We start from the raw sequence: 21,581 nt of genomic DNA on the forward strand, positions 1-21,581 counted from the left end.
GTTCTAGGAGCCGTAGGTGGTGCCGGTAGAGGACCCATGATTCGGAGCCGAACAGGAGTGTGGGTATGACAACGGCTCTGTATACGCTTATCTTTGTGAGGTTTTTCAGTTGGTTGTTTTTCCAGACTCTTTTGTGTAGTCTTCCAAAGGCGCTATTTGCCTTGGCGAGTCTGTTGTCTATCTCATTGTCGATCCTTGCATCTGATGAAATGGTGCAGCCGAGATAGGTAAACTGGTTGACCGTTTTGAGTTTTGTGTGCCCGATGGAGATGTGGGGGGGCTGGTAGTCATGGTGGGGAGCTGGCTGATGGAGGACCTCAGTTTTCTTCAGGCTGACTTCCAGGCCAAACATTTTGGCAGTTTCCGCAAAGCAGGACGTCAAGCGCTGAAGAGCTGGCTCTGAATGGGCAACTAAAGCGGCATCATCTGCAAAGAGTAGTTCACGGACAAGTTTCTCTTGTGTCTTGGTGTGAGCTTGCAGGCGCCTCAGATTGAAGAGACTGCCATCCGTGCGGTACCGGATGTAAACAGCGTCTTCATTGTTGGGGTCTTTCATGGCTTGGTTCAGCATCATGCTGAGCCCCAGTATGTGTGTGTATTCCCATGGTAAGGGGAAGCACCCAACTTTGCATTGTTGTACAATAAATGTTTTTTGTTCTCAGCTTTTGTCTCGACCGAAATCTGTGAAGGTACTTCTGTTTCTCACAATTGGGGACTCGTCCGGGATCGCACTCCCTCCACTGACAGAGTGCCCGACGACGGGGGTAGGTGCACCCCAGCTGATTCAGCTGGACTCCCGGACGAAGGGTGACTGGTCAGTGGACGAAGCGAGTGTTATCCGAGAAGAGGCATTGAGAACAAACGACGGGAGGACGTTAAGGAAGCGCGCTAGGAATAGCTACTGGATCCCGGTAAGAGGAATTTTATTTACCTGCTAGTATGGGAGGAGTAAGTAGCAAGGGAAACAGTCCTGAAGAAGAACGGTAAGATCAGATACCTAAACATAGTCCGTTAGGATTAATGTTATCTGATTGGGGTGCGGGGAAAACCCGTGGGAAAGATAAACAGACCATGGTCAGGTATTGCTATCAGGAATGGGTTAAGAATCCGATAAGAGGGAGTTCGGTATATTGGCCAAAGTTCGGATCCGACGAGGACTGGATGTGTCTGGCATTGAACATCTGGCTCTACCAAAATCAAGGAGGTAATACCAAGAGCAGAGAAAATGCAGCCTGTTGGCTCAGTGGATCGTTTGATCAAATGATTTTGAATGAAAAGGATTGTAAGAACAAGAAGGATGAGGAACCTTCTGCCCCTGAAATACAAGGATGGGATGTGTTACATTCCCTTCCTCCACCTTATGTTCCCCCTATGCCGGCTCCTATCTTCCCCCTCTCACCTACGCTTCACCCTTCTTTACCTTTCCCTCCTCCTCCCCAGTTAGAGAAAGAAGAACAAAGTAGGGGTGGTATGATGACCGCTCACAGAGTACAAGATTACCGCCTCAATTGACACGAGAGGGAGGAGACTTTGATTATGAGGGTCATTCAGAACATCATAGAGGAGGGGATGAGCCAGAAATTAACTGGATGAGACCTTTACGAGAGGTTCCCTTGGGAGGGGATGTGGGGGTGTCTCGGGTTTGTAAATGTCCCTCTGACCAGTACGGAGGTACGCAATTTTAAGAAGGAAATGACCTCTCTGATAGAAGACCCTCAGGGATGTGCAGAACAATTAGATCAATTTTTGGGACCTAATATATATACCTGGGATGAATTAATGTCTATCTTTAAGACTCTGTTTACTTTGGATGAGTGTGGAATGATTCGCCAGGCAGGGATTAGAGTCTGGGATAGGGAACACCAAGGGGGACCAGAGGCGATACCTGGAGAAGCTAAATTTCCCCTGGTAAACCCAAATTGGGATAAGACTACTAATGATGGTCGCACACGAATGGATGAGTCCAGGGTTAATCTAATAAAAGGAATGAAGGAGTCTGTTCCAAAAAGACAGAACTTTAAGAAGGCATTTGAGGTTCCCCAAGGTCCCGAGGAGACCCCCTCTGCATTTCTGAATAGATTGCGTGCGGCCATACAGCAATATGGGGGGTTGGATGTAGGATCCCCAGCAGGTGAACAGTTGGTATTGACGGGCTTTGTTACTAATTCAGCCCCAGATATCAGGAAGAAATTACAAAAGACAGAATTGGCAAGAACAGGGAATAACACAGCTTTTACAGATCGCACAAAGGGCATACGTCCAGAGGTCTGAAGATCAACAGAAAGGAAAGGCTAAGATTTGGATGCAGGCAGTCAAGGAAGTTTTGGAGGGACAGCAGGGAAATGTTAGGAGCTGTGTGCCAGCTCCTGGACGTTGGGAGGAGTGCCAGGGGTGGGGAAGTAGAGACCAGAGCAGAGGCAGGGGTAGAGGAGAATTCCGGGGTCGATGACCATCCCTGGGACCCCATGGAGACCCTGGTAGAAATTGGGAAACAGGAGCATTAGTTTGCTATTATTGTAAAAAGGAGGGACACTTTAAGAGGGAATGCCCAATGAGAGCCAGGGAGACTCAATCTTATGCATTGATGGAGGCAGATTATGAATGGGGGGGTGTCACGGTTTTCAGTCAATACACACCATGGGGCTGCACAGAGAACCATTGGTAAATTTAAGCATAGGACCCCACGGTGACGAGATTACTTTTCTAGTAGATTCTGGGGCAGCCCGGTCTAGTATTTTACAACGGTGCAAGGGTGTTAAAACAGAAGGGACAGTGATGATTTCGGGAGTGGGAGGAAGAGATTTTACGGTCCTTACACTAAAGAATGTAAGGATACAAATGGGAGAAAAGATAATTACAGAGGATATTTTACTAGTTCCCCAAGCTGGAGTTTGCAAATTGGGACGAGATTTACAAGACCAATTGGCTATCGGTACCAGACCACAGGGATCAGGTATCAGGGTTCAATTTTATGTACTAACAGAGGAGGATCGGGAACTAATAAATCCTGGAGTATGGGCAAAAAGAGGCAATAGAGGAGGGTTAGATGTTCCTCCCCTGCAAGTTACTTTAAAAGACCCTGACCAAGTAATTAGACGAAAACAGTATCCAATTCCTATGGCTGGCCGAAAGGGGCTGCAGCCAGTAATTGACCAATTGGTGAAATATGGTATACTCGAACCTTATATGTCACCTTTTAATACCCCAATTTTATCTGTCCAAAAACCAGACGGTACCTATCGATTAGTGCAGGATTTGAGGGAGTTAAACAAAATCATTCTCATCCGTTATCCGGTTGTACCTAACCCCTATACGATAATGGGTAAAATAAATCCCCATAGTAAGTAGTTTAGTGTAATTGACTTCAAAGATGCCTTCTGGACCTGTCCGTTGGCAATAGACAGTAGGGACATGTTTGCATTTGAGTGGGAGAATCCTTTTACAGGACGGAAAAATCAATACCGGTGGACGGTCCTTCCCTAGGGTTTTACAGAATCACCAAATTTGTTTGGCCAAGTTTTAGAACAGGTACTAGATGAGGCCCCTTGGAAAGAGAATTGTCATTTAATACAATATGTTAATGATTTATTAATCACGGGAAAAATGTATGATGTGGTTAAACAATACACTGTTGAATTTCTGAATTTTCTAGGGAATAAGGGTCTTAGAGTGAGCGAATCAAAGTTACAATTTGTTCAATCTGAAGTTAAATACTTAGGTCATCTGGTTAGTCAAGGAATTAGGAAGATAAGTCCAAAGAGAACACGTGGTATTCTGCAGATCCCACCTCCAAAGAGTGCTCGAGAACTTAGAAAATTCCTTGGTTTAGTGGGATACTGTAGAATTTGGACTGAGAATTATTCTAGCCTGGTCAAATTTCTTTATGATAAACTTGCGCCTCTAGGGGGTGAAACTGTTGTCTGGACGGAGGAGGAGATTAAAGATTTTACCTTGGTGAAACAGCGTCTCATTAGTGCCCCAGTTTTGGCTTTACCCGACCTAAATAAGCCATTTGACCTATATACCAATGCGAAATACGATGTGGCCATGGGAGTATTAACGCAAGAGAGGGCAGGCTTTAGACAACCTTTGCCTTTCTGTCAAAAATTTTAGATCCTGTTTGTTGTGGTTGGCCAGAATGTGTGCAAGCAATTGCAGCCACTACTATTTTAGTCGAAGAAGGACGAAAGATTACGTTTGGTGCCCCGATGTTAGTTCATACCCCTCACACAGTCCGCACCATTCTCTTACAACGTGCCGGAAGGTAGCTTACTGATTCTAGAATTTTAAAGTATGAAGCGATTCTCATTGAAAGGGATGATTTGACACTGATTATGAACAAAGAACAGAATCCAGCCGCCTTCTTGGTTTCTCCAGATTTTGATACTGTCCCCAATGATTTAGAGCATGTATGTTTAGAAGTGATAGATTTACAGACAAAAATTAGAGATGATTTAAGTGATGAACCTTTACGGGAGGGTGAAAGATGGTTTATTGATGGATCTTCCCGCTGCATTGACGGCATTCGTTATAGCGGGTATAGTGTAGTGGATGGGAATGAAGGAGTTGTGATTGAAGCCGGTCGTCTTCCCGGTCATTGGTCGGCACAATCCTGTGAATTATATGACCTCTGTAGAACTCTCCAGGGTTTGGAGGGAAAGGTGGGCACAATCTATACCGACTCAAAGTATGTTTTTGGTGTAGTGCACACCTTTGGAAAGATTTGGAAAGAATGGGGAATGATAACTGGGAAAGGACAAAAGTTGATCCATGAAAACTTAATTGTTCAATCCTTAGATGCTCTTATGTTACCTGAGGAGATAGCTGTAGTTCATGTATGGGGCCATCAAATTATTGACGGTCCTGAAGCACAGGGGAACAGACGGGCAGATGAAGCTGCCAAACAGGCTGCACTCACAGAAAAAATAGACATGCAGCTGTTACTCCCCACCCCACATGAGGTTCAAAAGACTCCCATCTTTTCACGGGAAGAGGAGGTTTATATGAAAGACCAGGGAATGTGTCAAACTGCCGATGGGTTGTGGTGGACGGCAGAGGGACGCCAAGTACTGAACAAAGCCTTGGCTCGTCAGATTATTGATCAGCTCCACCAGCAGACACATTGGGGAACACAGGCACTTGTTGATGCTTTTGTACGGTCCTTTAATTGTTCGGGAATATACACCATAGCCAAGCAAAGTACTCGGGGGTGCCCAATCTCTCAGCGAGTGAATAAGAAAGTCATGCGCCAGGTAGTGCCTGGCAGTCGTGATATAGCCATACGCCCATTTCAACGACTACAGATTGACTTCACGGAATTACCTAAGATAGGGGTTAATAAATACCTCCTGGTGATGGTGGATCATTTTACTCGATGGGTTGAGACTTTCCAGACCCCTAATGATCGTTCTAGCACCGTCATCCGGATATTACTAGAGTCTGTTATTCCGCGTTATGGCATTATTCAAACCATTGACTCAGATCGAGGTACACATTTTACCTCTCAGGTACTCCAGGGTGTGTGTAAAATTCTGGGAATAGATTGGCAGTTACATACCCCATGGCACCCCCAGAGTTCAGGCCGTGTTGAACGGATGAATCAGACCCTGAAAAATCAACTCACTCGACTTCATGAGGAAACTGGCCTCTCCTGGATTAAATGCTTACCCTTAGCTTTAATTAGGACTCGCACAGCTCCTCGTAAGGACCTTGCTGTCTCACCATATGAAATGATGTTCGGTCTTCCTTACATGGGATTCCACACTGATACCCCTATCCCTGAGGCTAATGACCAGTACAAATCTAAATATTTACAGGGACTTTCTACTTCTCTGTATGACTTAAGACAGAAGGGTTTATTAGCTCAAAACCCACCCCTGGACTATCCTATTCATTCTGTTAAACCTGGTGATTGGGTATATGTAAAAGCGTGGCAAGACCATAAACTAAAACCGATATGGGATGGCCCTTATTGTGTACTTCTGATTACAGACACTGCTATGCGAACAAAAGAAAAGGGGTGGACTCACATACAACGCATTAAACAAGCTAATCCACGGACTAAAGACGTTGATAATATACCCTCCACCTGGCGTGCAGTCTCGCATCCTTCTGGTCTGAAAGTTACGCTACGCCGGGAAAAAGTGCTGTAATGTTATTTTTATTATTTGCTGTATTGTTTTTCTGCTGGTTCCCAATTTTTGGGAAACCACCCAATTGTACACAATGTATTAAGTCCTCCTGGAATAGGGGCAGCAGAGGTGAAATTACTTTGAGGAATGGACAAGTTTACCTTTAGAATGCAGACAGGGCACAGGTATAGAGTGTATTCATAGTGGGGTACCTTATTTAGTATGGTTTAATTTAGGATCCCAACATGGACCAGGGAAACAGATCTGCCCTAGGGGAGTGGATTGGGTTGGTGTCCTGGCCTCTACAGATATGAAAGAGATGAGTGCTAAAAATATGGTACAAAGAAGATGGTGGGAAAATGATCGGCAGAACATTAGTCAGGGCTATACCTGGAGAAGGGATAAAGGGGGTATATATGCTAATGCTCGCAGACAAGCTGCTACTCACAGGTTAGGTAACAATAAACGCTCCCCCCCCCCACCAACTTGGCATCTTGTAAATCATCCTTTGGTTCACGAATACATTCGGAAGGCTAAAGGCAATCACTATAAGGGGGATTCGAGTTGTAAACGGCTCAAGCTGCTCCAGAATACCACAGCTGTTTGGCATTTAAACCGTTTAACCAGACTCCAGGCAGTTTTGAAGATTATCACCAAACAGACAGTGACAGCCTTGGATTTATTGGCTGAAGAACAATGACAGATACGAGCTACATCTTATCAAAACCGCCTGGCTCTCAATTACTTGTTAGCTGCTGAGGGCAGCGTTTGTGGAAGATCAATTGATGACAACGGTCACAATGGTCAGGCGGTTGAACTTTTTACTGGTGACTGGAGGTGGATACACACAGCCCTTATAGCAGTTGGACTCGTTATTTTAGCCATCATGATACTTCCCTGCCTAATGACTCGTGTGCAGTGTTTAATTCAACGAACCCTCCGTCAGATCACTACAACCCAAAGGATGTATGTCTGATGCTGAGATTGCAGTTCGTTTGCTGACTCGCTGGGAAAAAGACCAAGCTTCCAGTTGAGAATTTACTAAGCGTAGCTAAAGAAAAAGTGTGGATTGTGAGAGATAATAGAATATAGGAAGTAAAGCTAGTATGAATGAAATAAGGAATTACTAGACTAGATTAGAGGAAGTTAAGTAAGTGCTGAGTAGGGATGAATTCCGATAAGAGTGTGAGGAAGGGTTACGCAAGTATAATAGAAGGTGATAGATAGAATTAGCAAGTTCTGCATATAGAATTATTAGTAAGTCCTGGGGGGTTGAGATGTGTGAATAAGGACAAAGGCAGATTCATGAATAAGGACAACGCTATGATGGAACCCACCGCCAGTGGGCTGATAACGCCTCAAACCGTGCATCTTGGCGCCTCACAGTTTGGCGGGCAGCAGCCTCCTTTGAAGAAGACCGCAGAGCCCACCTCACTGACAAAAGGCAAAGGAGGAAAAACCCAACACCCAACCCCAACCAACCAATTTTCCCTTGCAACCGCTGCAATCGTGTCTGCCTGTCCCGCATCGGACTGGTCAGCCACAAACGAGCCTGCAGCTGACGTGGACTTTTTACCCCCTCCATAAATCTTCGTCCGCGAAGCCAAGCCAAAGAAAGAAGATGATGGAACCCAGACAGGATACCCCATGGTCTTTCAAGTTTACAGAAACTGCACACAGGCAGACAGAATTACCAAATGCCAAACCAATCCAGGAGGCAGAAGAATGTTAGGGGGGGGGGAGGGTACCTCTACACTGAAATGAACTGTTTAAAAGTTGGGTGAGTCCCAGTATGTGTGTGTATTCCCATGGTAAGGGGAAGCACCCAACTTTGCACTGTTGTACAATAAATGTTCTTTGTTCTCAATTTTTGTCTCGAGCGAAATCTGTGAAGGTACTTCTGTTTCTCACGTGACCTACAGCTTCTCCTTGTTCACTCAAGATTCCAGCATCTGCAGTTTTGTGTTCCTCAGCATGCTAACAATCCTTTCTTTTCATAAATTTGTCCAGCAAAGGAAATCATGTCATTGTACTCTGTTGTTAAATAAACTCTTTTCCTCATCAATCCATCTTCTGATGGAGAGGTTGGCTTTCAGCACCGAACATTATCAACAGACCTTACCTCTTCTTCTGGTCATCCAGTTTATCCTTGTTTATCCCATGGTTAACATTTCTCTCAGGATAAACCTTATTTGCAAATAGAGTTAGTTCTTCCTGAAAGGCATAGGGAAGAAGCAACTTCAGCAGGGTCTGAAATACATCCATTGGTATACTCAGATGTTGTATTAAATTAGCTGCCAACTTCAGCTCCTGTAATAGAGGAAACATGGCTGAAACAAAATTGTTGCTCAGTTCCATGTGATCAGAAATTCAGTGATGCAAGTCCAATATAGAGTTCAAATTCCTTAAACCTTGTAAACTAGTGATTCTCAATCTTTACTCACCCAAGTTCAAGTTTACTGACACGTACCAGAAGAGAGTAGTTAGCAATCTTAGAAGTGTTAGAGTGAAGAGACAGGAAAGGAGAGTTGTTATTGAGTATGAAAGGAGAACATCATCTGAGAAGTGCTCACAAAGTATGGCTAGGCTTTACTACAATTTTTTCTGTAAAAATACTGCATAACATTGTAACAAATAGGGAGAGAAGGAGGGAAATGCTGGTGAATTCAAGCTCTTTCCCAGACCACTGACGGAATTTTGGTTTCGGTGGAAAGATTTTTTGAGAATTTTCATTTTTGTTTTTAGTTGTCAAATTTACCATCTTGCTTTCCATGTTACTTGTTTGTTACATCAGTAAGACTCACCTTTGCTGTGTTACCACTACCAACAAACACACAAACTGTAAGAGACTTGCAGTCACTTGCCCAATGAGCAGAGAGGTGTGTAAAATATTATGTTACTGTGGAAATCTGGAGTCTTTTAAAAATGTGTAATTATACATATTTATAAAAGATAAACATCTGCTAAAAACAGAAAGACCCTTTTTGGACAAAAACTACCAAAAATCATAAAAAAGTAAATAACTTATTAGAATCCTATATTGCCCGCATTCCAACCATAAACACAATCCTTTCATGCAAAATTTCAAAACAATGAAACAAAAGGGTTGACGGTGTGCCAGACTTTCCCATCAAAGTAACACTGCTACAACCATGGCCACTTGAGCTCTTCAGCTGATGAATCATGTGTACAAAAGCCCAGTTTACTCAAAAATAACTGAGATGCGACAATCATTAATTGGCTTCATGTTAATGGAATTTCCTTGCATGCCTGATCATTGTATTGTCGTGAAGTTGATGCCTTTAACAAGATCGATGCATCCAAAACATTCAACAGAAGTAAAATCTGGTGAATTTATCTTTTTATTCACAAAAGTATGTGTTAATTACTAATAAACAATCTCTCTGACACTTGGAAATGGAGAATTTAATTCCTTCAAGTTTTGGAGATATTAACATTTAAAATTCTAAACTTCTTAATTGTCTCAATTTTTAAATCTTTTGTTCCATTCATTCGCTCATTTTATTTCTCTTTTGTTGGAATCTAGGGGTTAAAACATTATGAAAGAAATGATTAATTAATAAGTTTATATTTACTGCATGGTTCAGGGGAAAAGAGGAATGTGATTAAGTGGCAATCACAGCATGGAGCAAAGTTGGCTGAGCAAAATGGTCTGCTCCCAAATACAGGGAGAGGAAATGCATAAAACGATTTAGGAGGAATGCTCAAACTGAAGGAGGTGGTGAGTAGCACAGGAGACACAGGCCAGACCAGAACAAAGAATGGCCTGCAAGAAACAAAGGGAATGGATAACCAGTCTAGGAGGAAGACTAAGGCATGAGGAGGTGTTAAAGAGAACAGCAGAAATTGGCCAGACAGGGACAGAATGGTGATTAGAAATATCTGGGGATGAATTAATTTCTGATCCAATCAACAGGATAGTCTGGCCTGGAGGATTAAGATGGGAGTGCTACACCCCAGATATCTGCAAAACAGGAGATGACTTGTGATAACCCTTATGCAAAAAGATCTAGCAAAGGAAGACAACTTTTGTTCTGTATGATAAGGTTGATCTATATAAACTGAGCCAAATGGACAATAGGGGTCAGTCTTGGGGAGTAGCTCACTGTGCAGGTGACTTATGAACTAACGACTGACCCAGAGCTCTGTTAAGTTTTATTCTTGTGCTGTGTAATAAACTGACTGTTGAACCGAATACCTTCTCCTATCACTTCATTCAAAGAACACGCTGGACTCATACCACACATAGACTAAATTAAGAGTAAGGTAAAGCCAGAGTCCGACAATTTGGTGACCACGACGTGATGAAGATGGAGAAGTGACGGAAGAAAAAGATACGAAACACCGGTCGATTGTGGTGTGGTGATAACAACAAGTGACCATTCTACAAAGGGAGGTAAGCAGACGCCTGTTTAAACGAAGTTCTGCTATTGGCAACGATAAAATTGTGTGTTGTCACTACTCTGCAAAAGCCCTAGTTAAAGCCAAAGAATAAAACAAAAGGGGGTTGGAGTCCCCCTAGTAGATCGGGGTTGGAGTCCCCTGTAGAAAAAAAGGGGGTTGGAGTCCCCCTAGTAGAACGGGGTTGGAGTCCCCTGTAGAAAAAAGGGGGTTGGAGTCCCCCTAGTAGAACGGGGTTGGAGTCCCCTGTAGAAAAAAGGGGGTTGGAGTCCCCCTAGTAGAACGGGGTTGGAGTCCCCTGTAGAAAAAAGGGGATTGGAGTCCCCCTAGTAAAAAAGGGGTTGGAGTCCCCCTAGTAGAACGGGGTTGGAGTCCCCTCGTAGCGATCTCGAGAGATAGGTTTAGACACTTGGCCAATTAGAATAAGGTGTAGTTATTTGTTTCTATAGTGTGTAATAAGTATTTGATTAAGGTTCGTGTACCATATAATAAGTATCTGTATAAGGTGTACTGTGTTATAGTTATTTGTTTCTATAGTGTATAAGTATCTGTTTAAGAATCGTGTAGTGTATCATAATAGTTTATAATAAGTATTTGTTTAAGGATTGTGTACAGTGTGCCGCTGGTGTTTATAATAACGTGGGAAGGGTCGAAGTAGATTGCAGGGTGTCAAAATCCTACCAGGGGAGAGACCCAGTGAAGTACGAAGTCTAAAGGGTTAAAAATCGGAACAGAGATGGAAGGAGTAAATAGGGATGTAGGGCAAGAGCTCGGGGAAGACAGAGGAGTTCCCCCATCTGTAAACCGACAGTGGGAAAAAACAAGGAATCAATTACTGGGAGGATTACCGAAGGGAGAGGAGGTACAGGCTATGGCACGGTACGAACAGATATGGAAAGAGCTGCAGAGTCAGGGGAAGGTACCACGAGGGTTTGAAAAAATCCAGCTGGTACTGTACTTAGGAGAAGCAGAGGGGGATGCAGCCAAGGAGGTACAGGAACATGAGGCAAAGGGACAAGGATCTATATGGAATAGAAGAAGGCTTAAACAACAGAAAGAAGTGAAGGAACAGAGAAGGGCAGATTTACATAATATGACATTGGCTTGCATGGCTGTGGAAGCGAACCTTCAACATGATATTAAAAAGGGATCCCATATCACAAAGGAGAATACGGGGGAGGTTAAGCCATCAGCCCCGCTATATCCAAAGTTACCGGAGACATTGCCACCACCTTATCCTATTCCCCAAATGCCAGCGATGCAGATAAGTGAGGGAATAGTGAATGTCACTGAATTGGCAGGTCACGAACTCCAGGAGGCGAAGGAGAGACTTAAGAGAGTTATGCAGGAAAGGGTGGAGGAAATGAAGGAGTTAACAAAGGAAATACAGAATTATGTATGTAAAGTGAGGGAAACTAGTATGCGACTGGAAAAAACAAATGAGAGAGAGCAAGAACAGACACTTGAGAATGCCTTCTCGGTAGGAATGTCAGAGGATCACACCACCCCCACTCCTCACAATAGACAAAAGGAGTCAGAGGATGAGGAGATCTTGACCTTTTGGAGTCAGTGTAAGGAGAGTTGGACGGATAAAGCAGGAGTACACCCAGCCACAGATCCCTTGCAGACTACACTCTTTAGGGCTGCAGTAACGAGCGGACTGCCAGCTGTAGTTAGGGAGGCATTAGAGAATAACCCTGATATTCCTGGCTGCTCGAGTTAGCAATGGGAAAAGCATTTGACCCATCACATGAAACGTTACAGGGCTAAGCAAAAGGAGGACAAACAAACTACGGAGTCGGCACAAGTGCAACTCCTTAAGCTTCAATTGGAAGAGGCTAGGAAAAAGGCAAATGAGGCAAAAAGATTCCTCAAAGGGTGCGAACCAGATGATTCAGCAGCCACCACAAGGGAATAATATGAGTTGGCACCCGGCCCCATATTGGGCACCGGGTCCCACCTATGTGGGCAGAACGGGAGGTCCAATGGGGGAATTCCGAGTAAGAGGGAGAAGTCGGGGTACTCCACGAATGCAACCAGCCGTATGTTTTGTATGCGGTCAGCCAGGACACTGGAAGAGAGACTGCCCCCTAGCTTGGGATCCTAGGGACACTGGGAGAAGGGGATATGGACCACCACAAAATAAGCATTGGGTCCAGCCCCAGAGATCGTCAGTGCCACCCCCGGTACATCAGGCACCCTATGCGGCTCTAGCTCTGAAGAGACAATTCCCTTTGCTGACAGAGGAGGAGCAATATTGCCCACAGTGACGGAGCCCGAGCACCCACGAGCAGGCTAGGTTGGCAGACCCTTTCCTGCAGATTAAAGTAATGGACATGGAAGTATCCTTTTTAGTGGATACGGGAGCCAGATTTTCAACACTCACTGGCGCTGAGTTTCAAGATAAAACATCATCCTCTTGCGTCCAGCTGATAGGGTTCTCAGGTACACCAGAAAATCTGCCGTTTTCTACACCACTAGTCACTTCTGTGGCGGGACAGACTTTTACACATCAATACATTTTGTCAGCCAGGTGCCCTACCAATCTTTTGGGCAGAGACCTGTTGGTCAAGTGCGGAGCATCGATCCTTTGTGGACCCAGCGGAATAGAGGTCACCTTTCCAAATGGATATTCAATGAACTGTTCAGTAACTACACTTCATTCCGGTTCTCAGATGTTGTTGGCGGCAGCTGGAGGATCCGCGTCTGAGGGACAATGGGCTGATATTTACTGGGGGCTGTTGCAACCAGAGGACCCACAGAAGGGAGGGCTGCTAAAGCTTTATAATCAATGGAAGCCGTGGATCCAGACGTTACACCCGTATACCCCTCCCTCGGACCCCCCCCATATGACCCTCTTTTACGATAGGGATGGGGATGAAATGTATCAGCATGCCTTTTATGAAGAGGTAGAGGGCATGCTATGGGAAATTAATTCGGACTACATAGTGGTAGGAAAGGAGGGAGTGGCCGCTATGGTGAACAGCTGGAATGGTATGAGATGGCAGGTGAGGCCATTCCTCATGTCACCCTTGCAATTGGCACTACTCACCAGGCAAAAGATTTGGGACCGACGTGTCAGAACTTGATGTCCCTTAGTGACTGATCTGACACCCAAATACCGACAGTGCAGTTCTCCTCATCTGGTCAGGCATACAGAATTTTGTCTCCGACATATGATCAAGTCCTCCTTGAGCATAGACAGATTGAACGCTTTCATGGTAGAGAGAAGATGGATCACCCCGACACGGCCCCTATACTAGATTCTCTCCCTGAGAACCTGTGGTCAGTGGGATCAGCAGATGTGGGTTTTTGTCAGCAGGTTAATTCCATAACCTTCGAACTGTCAGATTACACCCCTATTTGGCAGATGCAGTATCCCCACAAACCTGAAGCGGAGGAAGGTTTGGCAGATACCATTGATGGCCTTATGTATTCAGGGGTGTTGGAACATTCGTGTTCTAGTTGGAATACACCCATATTACCCGTTCCTAAACAAGACACGGACAAATATCGGATGGCCCATGACTTAAGGCGCATCAATGGATTTGTGAGAACACCCACAGTTCCAGTACCAAACCCATATACTGCCATGACTGCTTTAACCCCTAACCACAAGTGGTTCTCTTGCATAGATTTAGCGAATGCTTTCTTTTGCTTGCCGCTGGCAGAACCATTAAGAGATGTGTTTTCGTTCACGTATAGAGGTAGAAAGTTGCGGTATACTAGGCTTCCGCAGGGCTTTATCTTATCTCCAGGGATTTTCAATCAGGTGTTGAAAGAACAGCTGGGGGGGCTAACACTGCCAGGTGGGGTAGTTCTGATCCAGTATGTAGATGTCATCCTATTAGCAGCACCTGATCATACTTCCTGTTTGGAGGCCACCTGTCTCCTGCTAGTGCAGCTGTTCAAGGCAGGCTTTAAAGTCTCTCGCTCAAAGCTGCAATGCTGCAGGCAGGTGGTCACCTTTTTAGGGAGAATGGTCTCAGCGAAAGGCACAGGGATTTCCCCTGCACATCGAACAGCGATACTACATCATCCAAAACCAAAGACAGTAAAGGAGATCCTTTCGTTTTTGGGTTTGTCAGGTTATAGTAGGCAGTTTATCCCATCGTATGGTGAGTTGACACATCCACTGCGAACTTTGGTGAATGAGCAGGGGATGAGGAATCTGGGAGCTACTCTTGATTGGACTGCGCAGTCTGAATTGATTGAAGCAAGCTCTTACAACAGCTATAGATTTGGCGATTCCAAATTATAAACTACCTTTCTTTTTGGATGTTTCTGAAAAAGCACACACAATTGATGGTGTTCTTTTTCAGAAAAAAGGGGGTGGAAGATGTGTGCTCATGTATGTGAGTATCACACTAGACCCGACGGAAGACAGACACCCACCATGTACGAGACATGCAGCGGGAGTAGCAAAGATTCTACAAAAGGTGGCACACATAGTAATGGGACATGGCCTGACGGTACTAACAACACATAGTATTGTAGCATTTGTGAGCTCGACAGCATTTACAATGACTTCGCTAAGGCAGACGAGACTAGAAAAGATCCTGAATGCTCCAAATGTTACGTTTACCCATGAAGGCATTAACATGGCAGACAATATGGGAGAGGGAGAACCACACTGTTGTGAGAAGAGGGTAGTAAAGGATATTAAAATAAGACCTGACTTACAGGCTACACCCTTAAGAGAACCAGATGAAACCTTGTTTACAGATGGGTGTTGTTACAGACACCCCACAGATGGATTGAAAGCTGCCTATGCGGTGGTACGAAAAACTACAGGACGATTTGAAGAAATCATTGCAGGGACGGTGAGAGGAAAGGAGTCAGCACAACTCGCAATGATAGCAGCATTCGAATGGGCAGAAGGGAAGGAGGTCAATATATATACAGACTCGGCATATGTGGTAGGGACAATACAGGTTGAGCTTAGTCAATGGATTAGAAGTGAGTTTTTAATAGCAGCAAGGACCCCAATTAAACACGAGAAGGACGTTAGGAAACTGGCTGAGGCCCTCCTGAAACCAAGGGCATTAGCAGTTCTTAAATGTAAAGGACATGATAGAACAGATACGATGGTGGCTCGGGGAAATCAGGAAACGGACATGGCCGCTAAAAGGGCAGCAGGATACGGCCCTCAGTTTATTATGATACAGGCAGGCAGAACAGCACATGACTTATTACCACCGTGTAGGGTAGAAGTAATAATACAGGAACAAGCAAAGGCATCACCTCAGGAAAGGATGGTATGGGAGGAAAGGGGGGCAACCGAGGATCAAGGAATATGGAGATCGATAGACGGGAGGCCAGTTTTACCATCTGGACTCATGAAACCCCTCCTCGAGGAGGCGCATGGGCTAACACACTGTGGAAAGAAGCAGATGATAAGGTACTTGATACATTGGTGGCACCCCTTCATGCCGGCGATGGTGGAGAACCATATTAGAGAGTGTGAGGTATGTATAACTTTCAATGTCAAGGCGACTGTAAAGCCACATGAAGGACAGTTCCCGTTACCTAAGTTACCAGGGCAGGAAATCGTACTTGATTATACGGACATGATTGAGAGGGTAAGTGGCTATCGATACCTCTTAGTAGCAGTAGATGTGTTCACAGGGTGGCCGGAGGCAATCCCTGCCAAAAGAGAAGATGCAAGGACGGTATGTAAATTCCTGATCAACCAGTATATTCCGAGACACGCATTTCCTAGAAAAATTAGGTCCGATAATGGAAGTCATTTTAAGAATAATGATCTACAGGAGGTAGAAGCAATGTTGGGATTGAAACATGCCTTTGGAATGGTGTACCATCCACAATCCCAAGGGAAAGTGGAGAGGATGAACCAAACAATAAAAGGTAAGATCGGGAAAGTACAGGCACGGACCAAACTAAATTGGGTGGATGCGTTGCCCCTGGCATTAATGTCAATAAGGACTTCGGTAAGTTCTGTGACAGGATTTACTCCATATGAACTACTAACGGGGCACCAGTGTCCGGGACCGGGAGCCGGAATTCAGACTACGAAGAATGAGGTAAGTTCAATGGGATGCAAGCTTTATTATGATAAACTAACGGCTCTGGTGTCAGATTTTTCACAACAGGTCACAAGTCCCAACAGAAAAGAGGAAACACCGATACCTTCAGTCGCGGAGTGGGTTCTGCTAAAGGTCATCAAAAGAAAGTGGTCAGAGCCCAGGTGGACAGGACCCTACAGAGTGGTGGAGAGGACGTCCCACGCAGTTTGACTACAGGGAAAAGGCGAGACGTGGTATCATTGGAGTCAGTGTGCAGCAACGGACCCACCAACACGGACACTGGAACAGATATGAATGGAGATGACTGGGACTCTGTGAAGAAACCACGGACTAAGAACACTTAACACGTCCCTTTTTAAAGAGACTATTGGACTACGGTGACTGTATTTCAGTATTCGAAGTGATATTTCTATATTGAAGTCAACAGAATTTAGGGGGCTGTGATGGACACTATGTGGGGACTATGGGTGATGTTGTTCCTAGCCCTTGAAGCATCTGGAGAAGGAAACAACTGTACAAAGGGTTTGTGGTCAGCCTGGGAGGCCCATAACGAACCGAAACAGTACTTTGCGGATTGGACTGACGTTTCTGAACACTGTGTTGGGGCCCCCACTGAACTGAAGTGTGTTCATAATGGCCAAGTTTGTGAGGTTAAGTTTAACAAGGGGTCGGAGATGCCGTTCCTTGCAAAAACTCCTGAGCTCTTGGTCTCATAAGATAACAGGTGGTTGGTCTCAGTTTCCTGAGACCAAAAGGGGGACTGTTGGAATCTAGGGGTTAAAACATTATGAAAGAAATGATTAATTAATAAGTTTATATTTACTGCATGGTTCAGGGGAAAAGAGGAATGTGATTAAGTGGCAATCACAGCATGGAGCAAAGTTGGCTGAGCAAAATGGTCTGCTCCCAAATACAGGGAGAGGAAATGCATAAAACAATTTAGGAGGAATGCTCAAACTGAAGGAGGTGGTGAGTAGCACAGGAGACACAGGCCAGACCAGAACAAAGAATGGCCTGCAAGAAACAAAGGGAATGGATAACCAGTCTAGGAGGAAGACTAAGGCATGAGGAGGTGTTAAAGAGAACAGCAGAAATTGGCCAGACAGGGACAGAATGGTGATTAGAAATATCTGGGGATGAATTAATTTCTGATCCAATCAACAGGATAGTCTGGCCTGGAGGATTAAGATGGGAGTGCTACACCCCAGATATCTGCAAAACAGGAGATGACTTGTGATAACCCTTATGCAAAAAGATCTAGCAAAGGAAGACAACTTTTGTTCTGTATGATAAGGTTGATCTATATAAACTGAGCCAACTGGACAATAGGGGTCAGTCTTGGGGAATAGCTCACTGTGCAGGTGACCTATGAACTAACGACTGACCCAGAGCTCTGTTAAGTTTTATTCTTGTGCTGTGTAATAAACTGACTGTTGAACCGAATACCTTCTCCTATCACTTCATTCAAAGAACACGCTGGACTCAGACCACACATAGACTAAATTAAGAGTAAGGTAAAGCCAGAGTCCGACACTTTTCATACCTGAGTTTATATTGAATTAACTTCTCAGTCCTACATTATCAGTTGCACAAAATGACTGATTAAGAACATACATTATTTTTGTCCAGCTCATTCAGGTCACAGGAGTCTGATTTTCCCTCACTGTGACATCAGTTCACACTCATAGCAACTTCCAGCGCAAACATTAACAATGGCTTATACTAGCGGGGGAAAATCGGTTGAAGTACAAACATTGTTTCAGGTGAGGAGGAGGAGCTGTGGATCAGGATAGCCAGAGCCTAAGGAGTTGAAGGACCACTGCTGCTGGAGTCAGTATGGTCGGGGTGGTATGGAGCGCAGGTGACTGAATTTGGCTGAAAGAGCACAGCTGAAGAATGGACAGTTCTCAAGAGTCAGTAGGCAGCTGGATGGGGGGGTTGGAGGGTTGGCACTAGCTGGGTCTTGGAGACCAAAGGCTTCCCACCAGGTTGCAAGTGCAACTGGCTTTGGAACCAGGCTCGATGAAACGATGACGAGCAGGCAGCTGAATATGCAGGGAATATGGGTGCCACAGGCTCCCCTAACATGCATGATCTTCGCTGTCTTTGATCAGACTTTCTTAGTTAAGAATAAGTTCCATTGTGACTTTCTCTTTGCTCTACAACCTTTGACACTAACTCCCCCAAAGGCTGTGCAAATTCCCCAACACAGCTGAAAAAAGTGCCTTGGTCAAATGTCTGAGGTAGCAAGGTGCCATGACACAGGTACATGTTAGTACCCACAATCATCCAAGTGCAGACATGACTTTCGAAGCCAGAGAGAAAGAATTATCTAGTAGATTTTAAACTTAAATTTAGATGTGCAGTATGGTAACAGTCTGTCCTGATCCATAAGCCCCGATCCCCCAAATAAAACCCCCATACATCTTTGAAGGGTGGCAATGTTTAATACGATCACTCCCAAGAGGTTGATGGAGATCTGTAACTGGATTCTGGACTTCCTAACAGAAAGACCACAGTCTGTCTGGGTTGGTAGAACATTGAAACTTCATGCTGAGCACTGGCGAATCTTAGGGCTCTGTGTTCAGCCTGCTTCTGTTCACGTGACTGACCCACAATTGTATCGCTAAATCCATCTCCAACAGTGTCATCAAATTTGCAGATGACACAACAGTAGTTGGCCTCATCAGCAACAATGATGAATCACACTACAGTTGTGGAAAATCTCGTGAATGGCGCAAGAATAACAACCTGAGTCTCAACGTCAACAAGACGAAAGAGATGATCATGGAGTTTAGGAGGACCAGGAACAACCACCCACCACTACACATCAATAACTCCGTAGTGGAGAGAGTAGAGAGCCCCAAGTTCTGTGGAGTCAGTTAACTAGTGTCCTATTGTGGACACACAACTTCTCACTTGACAGGAAGGTGCAACAATGACTGCAATTTCTGAGAAGACCGAAGAAAGTAAGGCTATCAGTCACCATCATGTCAACCTTCTACAGGAACTCTATCCAGAGTGTACTGGCCAGTTCCATCAGAGTGTGGTACGATTGCTGCAGAGAAATGGATTGGAGGTCACTCTTCAGCATCCCTCCCCCCATTGACGTTATCTACCGGGATCACTGTCTGAAGAGGGCGTGCAAAATGGTTGAGGTCCCCTTCCACAATGCATCTTTCAACTGCTCTGGCCAGGAAAGAGATACAAGACAAGGAGCCAGCATCACAGGCAGAGAAACAGTTTCTTCCCACAGGCAGTGAGAATGCTGATCGTCCAAAGGAACTGCTCACACTAACCATCTGAGACTCTATTATTCATGAAACGATGTTTATTTATTTGTTTGTATATATGAATACTTGTCCTTTATAAGTATTGTTATCTGTATGTGTATTATGTCTGGTTATGTGTTGTGTATTTTGCAGTGAGGACAGGAGAAACCTGTTTCGTCTGGTTGTACTTAGGCAATCTGATGATAATAATCTTGACTTGAATTTTGGCCTCCTTTCATCCTTCCTCTGATTTCAAATGGTGTGCAAAAGTTGCAGTCATTGATTGTATGGGTATGGACTTCCATGATTTAGACCCAGCTGAATGTCTGACTTGCAGGGTAGTGTACAGAGCTTATTGAGGCTTAGCTTTTCATTAATGCTGTGGGACAGTGTTAATGATTTTATATGTTCCCGACAGTGATAAATAGAATAATATTTATTAAAATATGAAAAGGATTAAACCTTTAAATTTCCACAATATTATATCCATTTTTTTCTGTATCTATGGGACTTGTTTTCAGTCCAAGATGGTGCAAGGAACAGAGACAGCAAAAGGCCATTGAGTCCATCCACATTCGTGCCGGAACAGCATGCCCTCAATTCCTTTGGCTTCAAGTCTCTAATCAATCCCATTCTTATAGATACCCACAGCTGAGAATCAATAGCATTCTCAGGTGGAGAAATCCAATGATTCATAATTAACATAACATATAACATAACAATTACAGCACGGAAACAGGCCATTAGGCCCTTCTAGTCTGCACCGAACCAAACACCCCTTTCTAGTCCCACCTCCCTGCACAATGCCCATAACCCTCCATCTTCTTCTCATCCATATACCTGTCCAACCTTTTCTTAAATAATACAATTGACTCCGCCGCCACTATTTCTCCCGGAAGATCATTCCACACAGCTACCACTCTCTGAGTAAAGAAGTTCCCCCTCATGTTACCTCTAAACCTCTGCCCCTTAATTCTTAACTCATGTCCTCTTGTTTTAATCTTTCCTCCTCTTAACGGAAATAGTCTATCCACATCCATTCTGTCTATCCCTTTCATAATCTTAAATACTTCTATCAAATCCCCTCTCAACCTTCTACGCTCCAAAGAATAAAGACCCAATCTTTTCGCCTTTGCTCAGCCAATCATTTTCGCCTTTGCTCAGCCAGCTAATTTTTCCTGAGGCAATTCCCCTTCTCCAGCTCTACGTGTTTACGCTTTAAGAGTTATAGGTTAATGTACTTTCACTGATCCCAATTATTCTGATTTTTTAAAAAATTGGTTATGTGTTGCTTTTCTGACCATGAAACACTGTCCAACCATACTTTTCTCACGAAGATGCTGTTCAGGCAGAATATCAGAGCTCCTCATTGCTCTCCTCTACCTCAATATATACCTATTTTTTTCACTTCACCACCACAAGCCTTACCTTGGAAAAACAACCATGCTGCAATCAAAGTTATAAAGTTATAAAATGTTTATGGTTCCCTCTGATTGGTTACATTTGTAAAATAAAAACTCTGTGGTAGCATTAACCAACTCTTCAATGCAGAGATTTTGTATAATATCCTGGATCATGCCTTCATTCTTTTACAATCTTCATAGGTTTGCCAATCAATCCCAGTTAAAATGAACTGACACAAAGGCACAACCCTAAAAGTCACATTTAAAAATGCTGCAAATAAATTAGTACAAATTCTGGAATATTCA

The 21,581-nt window shown here is 44.2% G+C and overlaps 1 protein-coding gene across 7 annotated transcripts in view; it reads right to left on the reverse strand.

Moving 5' to 3' along the window:
- LOC138757881 (limbin-like) overlaps positions 1-21,581 on the reverse strand; it is a 169,849-nt gene that overhangs the window by 5,734 nt on the left and 142,534 nt on the right. For 5 of the 7 annotated variants that reach the window (XM_069925937.1, XM_069925934.1, XM_069925938.1 and 2 more), the window contains one exon: positions 8,254-8,441. The exons of 1 other annotated variant lie outside the window; for it this stretch is intronic. In XM_069925937.1, coding sequence (XP_069782038.1) covers positions 8,254-8,441 — 188 coding nt within the window. The remainder of the gene's footprint in view (positions 1-8,253; positions 8,442-21,581) is intronic. One more of the 7 variants, XM_069925935.1, reaches the window with a different exon arrangement.

The sequence above is a fragment of the Narcine bancroftii genome, chromosome 3 (genome assembly GCF_036971445.1).
Source record: "Narcine bancroftii isolate sNarBan1 chromosome 3, sNarBan1.hap1, whole genome shotgun sequence".
NCBI lineage: Eukaryota > Metazoa > Chordata > Chondrichthyes > Torpediniformes > Narcinidae > Narcine > Narcine bancroftii.